We start from the raw sequence: 12,599 nt of genomic DNA on the forward strand, positions 1-12,599 counted from the left end.
TATCAATGTCCTCCACTGAGCATTTCTGTGTTCACCTTAGCATGTCTACGTGGGTGGGGATCACTTCTCAATAATATGTTTCTACATTTAGACAGTATATAGATACTACAGTATATAGATATTTCAGTGACAGAAACAAGGAATTATTTAACATACATTTTAACCTCATTACCAGTAATGTTTATTATTCGCAAATATTAAAAAACTTTAAGTCGAGAATCTCAAGTAGATCAATCATTTGGAGACTTGAACAACATGTAAGATTATGTCTAATAGTATTATTAAAGAAGAACTCCAGATTTTAGAAAAATGATCCCTTGCATTTAGGGTACCCCGCCCTGCAATGGTTAACTGCCCGTTTTTCTCTAGGGGCTCAAATAAAGAAGAAATACTCAATGGATCCTTGATCCTGCCTGGCTGCTAGACCGGTCTCCGAACCTTCTTCTCCCCCAGGCTCCGGCAGTCTTCATCACGCCATCATGTCTAATACAGTCCATTCACCTGTATTAGACGTGAGGGCACCAAGGGAAATACCACAGTGAGAGCAGATGAGACCGATCACCAGGACTGAGGATAGGGGGAGTATTGCTCCTTTATTTAAGCCCCTAGCGAAAAAAAAGCAATTACTTTTTCTAAAACCAGGACTTGTATGACCAGTCAACCAAAAAAATATATAGGAACCTTGGCATATATGAATACAGAGAAAATAGGGCTTACTGGTTGATGGTCACATTCCTTTACCTCTCTTCTCTTTAGAGTATGAGCTGATGGGTAGGAAGGAAGAGGAGGAGCAGCAAAAACAGAGCCCAGAAACCGCCTCTCTCTGTTGTCTGCTCGGGCACGCTGCTCTGTTATTGATAAAGCAAAAACAGGACTCAGTAAATAATCATTTATTTTTATAGTTCTCTATACAGTACACAGAATCTATATATCAGTCTCCCCATGAAGGAGCATACAGTCATTCACATATTATAAGCTAAAAAAAATTAAACATATACTTTTTGCAGTTTAAATTGCTATTACTTGGGTTAGGGTTTCATGGCTTCTTAAGGGTTAACATTTCTACATCTCTCTCTTATGTAACTTTAGGTAGGGTTGTGAGGGGTGAGGGGCTTCTCTGTTGTATGTTAATGAAGTTAATGAGAGAAACACACTCCTCAAATTTCAGTCCTAAGTCTTTCTGTAAGGACAGATCATCGTGAAAGTACTGAAAAAAACCTGGATACAGCCATTTTGCCTGCTGCAACAAAACATTGAAAAGGTTTTTTACAAATTATTTTTCGGTATGCTGTGTGAATAAATAATATATAGAGGGGTTTTCACAAATTTGACTGCAAAAGTCGAAATGCACTTTAAAGCTAACCACAAACCCATATGACCTTTATCAATACATTGAGCCCTTTTTAATCATATAAAAAGGTAAAAAAGAACACCCATCTGGTGCCTGGTCACTTGCCCAGTGCTGAAGCATTGGTCACATACAAGGCTTTTCACTAAAGGGAGAAGAGTTTGGAGAAGGCAGGAAAAGTGAGCAATCTAGGACAACATAGCTGAACTTGAAACATTCTCCAATTCAGCTCACTTTCCAGTTTACCTATGTTGACATAGATTGCTCACTTCTCCTGCCTTCTCCAAACTCTTCACCCTTTTGTGAATAACCCTGATAATCTCTGCCAAATTACCTTGGTGACTAATACTTCAGCAGAAAAGAGCCACACCCTAATCCAAACAAGGGCAATGAAGCACTGCATCTAAGATTACCACATTTTCTAAATTAAATCTGGGGACACCTTACTGACCACGCCCACTTGTAGTCACACCCACAACAGCACACAACCATTTAAAGCTACATCCCCAAAATCACGTCCCCATTTTTAGCATACCCTGAAACAACTGCTCCCAGACATCTGGAAGAGGGAGCAGACATTGAAGATGTAAAGATAAAGTGCCCTTGGCACTATAAGGAGAGTAATCATGTGCCGCAAATCATGTGAGCGGTCAAATTACGAGTGGGAGCGGCTGAAGATGCGTGGTTAAATAAATAAACTAGCCATAGCTTCGGCCGATCCTTCGGCTAGCTTCGGCCCCAGGACCCCTTCGGTTCAGTAAGAACCGAAGGGCTGCTGTAGGGGCTATTCACAATAGCCCGTACAGCTCCCGAACTTAGCCAAGCGGCTCAGTTGAGCCGGAGGCATATGACTCGGCTCGGCTGAGCTGCGCTGAAAGCCGAAGCTGGCCGACAGCCTGCTTCTGAAAGCTGGGCGGAGCCAGCCGTGATCTTGTAGCTGGCTCCGGCCACTTGCAGAGAGATCAGCGTCCCTGGTTACCAGCTAACCAGGGACACTGATCTCCAGACAGCAAACTCTCCCACTCCCGGCCGCCCAGGAGAGAGACACTGCTTTTCCTTTTTTTTTTTATTCTGATACGGACCTGTGTCAGAATAGAAAATAAATAAATCCTTTTTGGTCATAGGAATGCATTGCTAGATTCCTATTGGCTATTTCAATTTGCAATAGCCAATAGTAAACTAGCATTGTACCCGCCCTCTGCTGCAGTTCTCCATCAGGTCCATCAGCAGAGGGGGGGTACAATGCAAGTTTACTATTGGCTATTGCAAATTGAAATAGCCAATAGGAATCTAGCAATGCATTTCTATGGGCAAAAATGTATTTCGTTCGGCTCACTTCACTTCAGGTCGGTGTTTCACTCGGCTGCCTACGGCAGCTTAGTGAATAGACCCCTAAGTGACACAGAGTTCTACAGGCAGCCATCACAGTATGTGCAAAATTGACTGTATATGACTGCAGTTCACTGCTCCCAGGGATGCCGCTGGGGATGTTTGTTTCCTGGGACTGTCTTCCCCTCCCTGGGAAATGAGGACTTATGGTAACCTTAACTACATCTCTGTGTTTTGAAGCAAGCAGTTTACTTTTGGTTTGCATTTAAAGTTTAACTACCTGATGTTCAAGCAGGACCAGCCAGTCAATAAACAGTGGTCAGTAAAGTCCATATAATCAATGTCTCAGCATAGGTCATATAAGATTGTCAGTGGAGGGATACACAATTAGACATATTTCATGTGTTGTGCTCTTTTTTTACATTTCATAAAAACATTTAGGTTGAACATTACATAGTTACATAGTATTTGAGGTTGAATAAAGACATTAGTCCATCAAGTCCAACCTATTAAAACTTGGACTTGATGGACTAAATCAAGTCCAAGTCTAATCCCTTTATGGGTAAATCTAAATCCCATAAAGGGATTTAGATTTACAGGCCTACAGTGAGAATCACTGTAACTAAAAATGGAAAATTTTAAGAAAAAGGAGTTGATATGTATGCTCAGCGCCTTTTATTCAGCAAAAAACAATAGGTACCTCCCGAAGTATTCTTGAGGACCCTGTGGTCTCATATATGACTTTTCCAAAAATAAACAGGTAGCTATATAATTTTTTTAGTAACCCACTCTTCTAGGTTCATCCCTTACCATCTCATACAGAAAGGTGAAAAGAAACTTCACTACTCCAATGAGAAATCCAGCTGTTGCAGGTAAGAGATCATGTTTTGCACTTTATAAGAATGAAATTGTTTTCCTAAGTAACCAAGAGGCTTGCCAAAACAGCTGTAACTTAAACATAACTCTTTCCATCTCCCAGTAAAGAGTATCAGTAAAAAGGCATGGGTGATAGAAGTCTCAGACATCTGTTTTTTTTCCAGGCCTCATCAAAAGTCACATGATTGACTGGAGAATGCGAAAGTATGATAGGGATTTTACAATGTTAAAAGCTGAGTACACCTTCTCCTCACGGACTGTACTTTGAAAAATGAAAATACCTTTGTCACATGAAGCTTTTACTGCAGCAATAATGCGCAGACTGGGAAGCCACACTTTTCTGATATAATTACTCCTGCAGGGCTGAGAAGCCAGAACAGTGGATCCCACATTAGCTGACATGAAGACATCATTTCTTGAATATTCCTTTCCAATTTACATGCAGCAGTTTTATTCAATTCAAAAATATTCTAGCCTTTGCAGAAATATTTCCAATTACTAATAAAAGTCAAATATACACACCTCTGCCTTTGGGAGGCTGTGCAAATCAGATTTATGGCTGCAGCTGTTTAGAAGAACATTAATCACTTGCAGTGCCACTAACAAATTAAAAAATCAAAGCTGAACGTGCAGCTTAAAAAGCACATGGTGACCCAGTTTCAGCCACATGTTTAAAGGAAACCTGTCATGAAAGAAATATTGGGGCTGATATTGCTGAAGTCATTACGAAAATACTAGTTGTCCAGATATTATGCTTATATGCTGAATATTGACATAAATATTTTCTAAGTCACTGACCCAGAAAAGAATATGCAGATCAGGAAAGTCATAGTAAATTAACAAGTCCCTATCTGCATTACTTTAAGTGACTGAAACTTTTGACCTGCTGTGCAGAAACATGCCACTTTTGAGTGGCATGTTTCTGCACAGCAGGTAATCTTTCAATAATTAAAGTGTATTTATAACTAGGAACAGTATAAATGCATTAGGTAATATGAGATCTAGTTAGTTATTAGGAGTGATGATTTACCTCTACGTGTGGAACGCAGATTTTGCTTGGCATGGCGATGGAGCTCTTCCACACAAGGGGGTCTAGTGGTTGGCAGGAAGATGTTCCTCTGCTGGTGCAAAGTTGTCTTGTAATACACGCTCAGCTTGCTCTCTGCATCCAAGTTCGATACAGCTGTTTATAAAGACATAATTATTGATACATTAATAATTGGTAGATTAGACATGATAGGTCATGTAAGAAGCTGTTTCACAAACTGTACCATGCAGACTCAAAACATTAAGCTGTATGTTGCTGTATTATATCTAACGCTTTCATTACTATGCCATTTTATATTCCTAACCCAATAGCAGCCAATAACACCTTCAATGTTTTTTTTCAAATAATAAAGTTTTATTGGTTTTAAGTGTTACGTATAACAAGTACACGGTACTAGTAACAAGTACAACAAGTAACACCTTCAATGTTTGATGGAGGATTTGATTGCTCCCCCAAACGTGTACTATATTGCTAGAGGCTCCTGGAACATTTGCTGCTATATGTGCATTTTGCCATAGTAATATCAAGAAACACCTAGCTTTCAATATACAAGGATTGTCAGTGGCCAGTTAAAAGATGTACTGTATTCTGATTGATTGCTGTAGGGTAAAACTGTGCACACATACACTGCACATTGCAGAGCCTTAATAAATAAGACCACATCTGGCATATGTTCCTAGAAGCCTTAGAAACCTCTTGGGGCTTATAGAAAAGAACAACTTCTATATATTAAGGTCTCGTTCACACCTAGGCGTATTGCATATGTGCGTCCGTTGCGCGTTTTTTACCGCGATTCGCGGTAAAAAAAGTTGCGTTTCCGAAGGCTACTTGGCTGTATCCCAATGGAAACGCACAACAAAACGGCCCAAAGTAGTACCTGTACCTTTTCAGGCGTGGGCCGTTTTGTAGCGCGTTAGGGACGGGCGGAAATACGCCAAGGTGGGTACGAGACCATTGAATACAATGGTATTTATATTTTTGAGCGTTTTGTAGAGCGTTCGTCGAGCGTAGAACGCGCTACAAAACGTTCAGGTGTGAACGAGGGCTTAAGAAATAAGTGTACAATCTGTATTCTAAATGCTATATAAATACATCAGTCAGCAACAAACTCAGCTATAAAGACTGTATGACCCTAAGTCACTGGTATAACAGCAGTCATCACATTAGATCATATAGTTCTAATATAATTTTATACTAATTATTGCACATTTCACATTTAGTTCTTGGCCTGGTACCACTCAGTAGGTACAACACTTGTCATATACTTATATTAAACAGACTTGGATCTGCATCTTCAGAGGGATAATATTCCCTGCTGTGATGGCTCCTGTTTTACCAATGACTGATTTGGCGTTCATATGATTTTCATGGCTTTGATTAGTTGGATGATTGGGAATTGATGTTTTTATGCAGTATTTCAAATTAGAATTGTTCACATTTCTTTATAGTATAGTAAAATTGTTTTTTTTATCTCGTTTTATATGCACTATTAACCCCTTTGTTCTTTTCCCTAATGTAGCAATCTTCTTTTGATTTTCAAGCATGAGTGTCTGAGAGCATTACATTCTCCAGAAAGCAGTGGGGCCACCATGCATGCATAGGGATCCAGTTCATTTAATAGGTTTTGATATTACTCTTTTTAAACCAAATCCACAGATTATATCTAAGACTGCTTATCATGTTTATTGTGCCTTTTTGATGATGACTTTGCTATACTATTGCAAATTACATGATCTAAAGTAAAAAAAACAACTAAATAAGCAATAAATAAACTAAATAAATAAGCATTATTTATTATACCGCAATAACCTAAGCTTCCTCAAGGGCTGTCCAAACTCCAACAGCTAAATCCATCTGAGGATGTGCATCTGATCAACAACATGTAGGAAAGGCACTATCAAATTAATAGTCTACCTATTTGTTGCTGACATATTTGAACAACCATTATAATTAAGTGCACATAATGTATTTACAAAACATATATTAGCTTAGGCAGAAGAATACAGAGCATGGAAACAGCACACAAAAGGTATTGGAAGCATTGCATGTCATTTGTGATTTATGGCTGTTCTTCTACTGATATCTCTTGTGAATATTTAACTCCAGACATAACTTTCAAAGAGGAACCAAGCTGTCTGGCATCAAAGAGTTAATTTTAGACTTGATAAACTACAGTACTCCACATGAACACAATACAAATACAGACTCTCTCTGTCATCCAAAATAAATAGCTGGCTCTGGCATCTTTTGGATCTGTATTTGCTCTGGAATTTCCTTGCAATTAAAAATGGAAGAATCATTTGAGGCTAAAAAAACTTCAGAATAACGAAATAAATGTAACTTTTGTCGGTGTCTATTTTTTTTTTGCAGGAAGATAGCAAATTAATATAACTGGATATAAAAAGCTCATTCCACTGAAGTTCACCTAATTCACATCTGTAATCCTGTATGGTAGGTTTAGATCAGGCATATCAAACTGGTATTAATCGGACAGGATGCAGCTTTCTCACTGCTTTGCTGGGCTTCTCTTTGTGGAGCTCAGGATAAGGGGGAAGATACAACAAGGCAAAGTACAATTAGGGCCGTCCCTATAGTGAGGCAGCCTAAGACTGTTGCCACTCTGCTGCACAATGTTTGCAGTGTGCCTGCCACCCCTTTTACGACCAAAGCATCCCAGGTTGCTAAGAGCTGGGTGAGGAGATGTGTAAGGGCTCTTAGCAACCTGGGATACTCTGGCAGGTGTCCTGGCCAACTCCTGCCCAGCTCACTGATGTCACTTGTTGCCAGGAGCTGGGTGGGACATAGGCTAAAGCCAAGCCAGAGCTTAGCGTGATCCACCAGCACTATCTAACTGCCCCCCATCGCACATACACCATCGCACCTGCCCCCCCGCCACCGTGACTCTGCACCACCAGCAAATAAATCCCCTCTCTTCAGGTGGCGAATAGGCTAGGGACACCCCTAAGTTAGTTAATAAGGCTACACAGTTTTAATTTTTTAAATTTTAATACATTTATAAATGGAAGGAGTCTTTGTTCCCAACAAAGTTTAAAAAAGTCGGTAGCCCACAATACCCCTTTATTAGACTTAAACCTCCCATAAATCCCGAAATCACTACACATCCTTCTGGGTGAGAGAGAAGTCAGATTTCTAGAATGGGTAACTATGGGTATCTCTCATTTCTTACAACGTTTAGGGTCTTGTGTTCCATGATCTCCTCTCTGTTCACCAACTTGGAGTCTGAGTCCTCCTGCTACAGTAGCGGTGTTTGTACCCTTCATGTTGCATCCTGTATAATATAAAAAAATGCAACATGGGGTGCTACCTTCTTGCAATCTTGTCAGTGCAGGTGTGTAACTTAAGCATGGAGGTCTCCAAAGAACCCCTTGTACTGACTCTATCTCAGGGCAAACAGCAGCAGTTGTCCACAAGATTCAACCCAGTTAATCTCCAGCTTCTGCAATATGAATCTCCTTGGCGTGCCTGTTCCATCCCATAGTTATGACGTCTATGGGCACTTCCTGGTAAAGTAAGCTTCTCATCAACACATTTTTTTTAAGACTTAAGCTTTTCATCTTCATGAGCATGGAGTCGGGACTGACTTCATGTTATGCATCATGACACTCCAAGAGGAGATAATACTGAGGCTTAATGCCTTATTTCACAATAACAACACCAATGTCACTAAGCTAATTAACACACAATACATGCCAAAAACATCTAGAAAGAACTGATAGGGTACAGTACACTTTTTATTTACTTATCAAGCTGCAATAGTGGGGTTTTCTGAACACACAATCCACAATTGTTTTGAATAAAATTGCTGCCAATGGGCAAGTATGGTACAGGAAACTCAAAAACATTTGTAACACTTTCGCCGTTCCTTTTCCTATGCTATGGCCCTCCCAAAAACAACAATAGACAAAACAACAAATGCATTATCATTTCCAACTGCATCTTAAATCCAGACCATATGGATGCCTAGATTTTCCAAAATACCCAGAGGGATGTCACAGAGGGATATTGCTGTCCAAGTCAATGCAATGTCTTTTTACAATTAACCTTATAAATACAGTAATCTATTTAAACATGATGTATTAATTACCCCAGGCAGGGCTAAATAGTTAAAGAAGGGGTCTGAGTAACTGATCATTACAATTTGTTATTTATTGAATGTTTTTCTTTAAGCTCTTTTGTGGTAAGCTTTCAACAAAATGATACATCGCTGTCATCCATCCTTTTCATTATAAAAAAGGTATAGAAGTAAAATATGATATAGTGTGCTGATGGGTAGCTACGGGTCATCTGACAAGGTGGATGCTCTGATCACTGTGAAGATTTTTGTGTGTGTGTAAGGTACACAGAACCTCATGCTGTGCTTGCACTACATTGAAATGCTGGAAGGTAGTTTGGCTTCTTGGATCATTCAAGCGTGTTTGTTCTAATAATAACTATACAAAGGGCAAGCAAGTAGCATTTCTGCTCTATTTATTTTGCTGTACTTCATGGGTTTCCCTCACAGCACTGACATGTTTTCTTTGTATTTACTATACTCATTAACATATTGCCATCCACTTTTGGCTTCCACAATATATTCATTGTATTTCTAGAGACATGGCCACTGAAATATTGACATGAACTAAGTTTCTACTTGAATAACATTTATGCATATTTATGTTGCATCAGATATATTTATTATGACTGTGGAAAGAAGAATTATGTGCCTGTGGCAGACTTCAGAGTAACAAATGAGGTTTCATGTTTCATTGTTTTAGAGCAACTAGAATAATACAAAATGACTGATGATGCCTTTGCTGGAGTTTTGGACTTCCCAGAAAAGAAATTAATGTAAGATTGAAAGTGACCTGATATTCATAACAGTAGCATTTTTACAAAGTGATTTTATTGCAACATTGGCAAAGACAGAATTTTTGCAAGTAGGACACCAAAGCCTGGTGTCCTTAGGAGATGATAGTGCCTATTTTAGAACAGGGTGGCATGGCCTTGCCTGTCCGACATCCAGAAGCAAAGCATTTAGATTCAATGGCGGGTGTTTGTATCATGGGTAATATTTGGCAATAAGTTTTGGCTGTTATGATTAGAGTCAAGTTAAGTGTTAACCGTTAAGGAAGAACTCAGGGCAAAAAAAATCTTACCCTTTCATTGGGGCTACCCCCACATTGCAATGGGTAAGCGCTCGTTTTGACTAGGGGACTCAAATAAAGATGTTACTTACTTGATCCTCAGTCCCACCGGCTTCCTCCAAGCTGCTAGACTGGTCCTTGCAGCCTCTTCACCCCTTCACTCTGATGGTCTAGGACCGCTGACATTATTACGTCTTATGCAGGTCCATAAACCTGCATTAGACATGAGGGCACCAGGAGAGAGTCCATAGCCAGAGAGGAGGGGGAAGAGAGTGGGAGCCGGGATTAGGTAAGTAAAACAGCTCTATTTGAGTCCCCTAGACAAAACGAGTACCTAACTCTTGTAGTGCAAGCATACAATTTTTTCTTTGCCCAGAGTTCTTCTTTACATTTTAGGGTTGGGGAAAGGTTAGGTGTTGATAATTGCAGGGGTAAGATTAAGTATTTGTGTTAGCATGCATCAAGTGTCAGGGTCAGTGAAATGATTAGTTTAAAATCTCTAAAATCTCCTCTAAATTGTAGCATGTTAATGTAATTTTACAAAAAATTTCAATCTTTAGATGCATTTGATAAAAGAATACCTGGTGATCCTTCCATAAAGGTCCTTGTTAAGGCACTTTCTGTTACGGGTGGACAATTGTCTCCCAACTGTGGTCCTGCATTGCCAACCTGTTACATGTGCTTTTGATAGTAGCTACAGGCGGCTGTGCAATACACATTGTGCAGATATGGTCCATCACTGCCACCATCAGAGAACAGATTTAGAGGTGTAATATGCATCTGATGTTAGAGCGAGTGCATGTTGATAGGAAGTGGCTAAAAGAGGATGAAAAAGATCAGCCACACTGAGATGCATAAAGTATGAGTAAAGGTGAAAACAGTATTCTATAAAAAAAAAAAGAAGAAGTTTGTGATACACAATGCTTTAGTGAACTAACTGTCAAAAACCCAGTGGCAAATACTACCAGCACTGGGTAAAATACTGGCCAGAAGATATGTTTTAGGCCTTTACTATGCAGTATGTAAAACTATAACTATAATATATTTATATAACTATAACCATTGATATATAACTATATACTGTATATATTTTCTTTCTCTTTGAAGATCAGACCCTTAAATGTTTCTTCGGTAAATCCTCTAGCAAGCACACAGGTGGAGATTTTCTCCTTCCTTGCCTATTATAAGGATTGTGGTTGTTATTATATTACTGTCATTTATACAGCAGTAACTTCCACCTTTTTTATACCATGACAAATAGAGTAAACAGTGTAAAAATAATGCAGTAAACAATCCCATCCTTACAAATACTTGTTGGTATGTTTAAATATAAAATGATTTATGATATGAACGTCTCACGTGCAGTTATATTTACCATACATGTTAAAATTCATATATTTAGCATAATAGTCTGTCACTCATGCATTCTTGCAGCACTATCTACTTTTGGCTTACAGTTAGGTCAATCAACTAGCTTAAATAGTATTTTTTGTAAGACTTCAGAAACATGGGGAGGGACAACAATGAATCACACAGCCATCTTTGATAAGCCAAGTGCAATGACCTTGAATGGATTTCATAAACATCATACATTCCAACCTTTAGAGATGTGAAAGAGGGATACCTTTTAACACAAAGTATGAAGGCATAGGACACACTTTTTCTATACCCCCAGTTACATAATCAATGAAGAAGTAATACACCAGTAATGACTGGCTAAACCCACAAGTGCTCTAATTTTTATCATTCTTTTTCCATTAAGCTGGCTTTTTAAAATATCAAATGCAATTATATGTAGGATGGATGAAAGGTTTAGTGTAGTATAATTCTACTGAAAGTTAACTAATACTTCAGACCAAGTGGGACATCTGATGAAGAAAGAGGGATTTGGCTTCAAAAGAGGGACAGCCATTCTAAATAAGGGGCTGTTGGAAGCTATGTAAACATGGTAAATGTACTAACATGCAAATAATTATGTATCATGACCATCACTTAGAAGTAGAATTAAACCTTCATTTTTTTGCATATATCTACTGCTAGGAAGCATGAAAAAAAAAAATTACCAAATAGGTAAAAACGTACCTATGTCTCTGCCACTCGCTCCTGTCAGAAGATCTGAAGATTCTCGAGCGGCCATGAAGGATTTTTGGGCGGGCGCATGCGCAGTAGAGATCTTCGGCAGGGAGAAGAGGAGAGACACAGTGTAAGTCAATGCACGCAGCTGGCAGCGTGCACGCGAACAGACACTGCGGGACCCAGAAGACACAGCACTCAGCGCTGGATCAGAGACCGTCACCAGTGCAGCAGGGATTGCTAAAAACTACTGGAAAGAAGAAAATGATCGGATCAAGAGGAATCATTTAAGGTAAGTCCTTAAAGCAGCATTGGGGGAGGGGGGTATGACTTTAATGTCACTTTAAGCTGGCCATATATGGACCAAATTTCAGCCAGTTCCTGATGAAATGAGTTTGGGTCATGGTTGGGCCTGTTGATCATTTTTCAGTCGATCTTTGTCAAAGGAGTTGGTCCAACAATGTTCAGATGTAGACACTGTCCAATCTGATCCAGACACTGCCCTGTTATTTATCATCTGCTGGAGCAGCAGCAGTGAAATACAATAGCTGGCACTGGGAAATTTGTCCATCCATGCTTAGCGTGGATAGAGGTTACATTTTTTTTGTTCAGCCTGTAGGCTACATGGAAAAAAAAATGTTAGTGAATGGCCAGCCTTAGGTTTTAGTAATATTGTGACGTCTGCATACAGTTTCACTATAAGTATGGCACAGCGCCTTCGCTACATTATTGCCTCAATTAAGTGAGGGGGATCTTGACTAGGGGGGGGGGGGGGGCACTG

At 39.4% G+C, this 12,599-nt stretch overlaps 1 protein-coding gene across 2 annotated transcripts in view; it reads right to left on the reverse strand.

The window, feature by feature from the left end:
- Positions 1-12,599, reverse strand: part of NHS (NHS actin remodeling regulator) — a 199,161-nt gene that overhangs the window by 21,784 nt on the left and 164,778 nt on the right. For both annotated transcript variants that reach the window (XM_018561729.1, XM_018561728.1), the window contains exons 2-3: positions 4,584-4,736; positions 718-848 (exon numbers count right to left, since the gene is read on the reverse strand). In XM_018561729.1, coding sequence (XP_018417231.1) covers positions 718-848; positions 4,584-4,736 — 284 coding nt within the window. The remainder of the gene's footprint in view (positions 1-717; positions 849-4,583; positions 4,737-12,599) is intronic.

Source organism: Nanorana parkeri, unplaced genomic scaffold (assembly GCF_000935625.1).
Source record: "Nanorana parkeri isolate BGI_ZX_2015 unplaced genomic scaffold, ASM93562v1 scaffold539, whole genome shotgun sequence".
NCBI classification, from domain to species: domain Eukaryota; kingdom Metazoa; phylum Chordata; class Amphibia; order Anura; family Dicroglossidae; genus Nanorana; species Nanorana parkeri.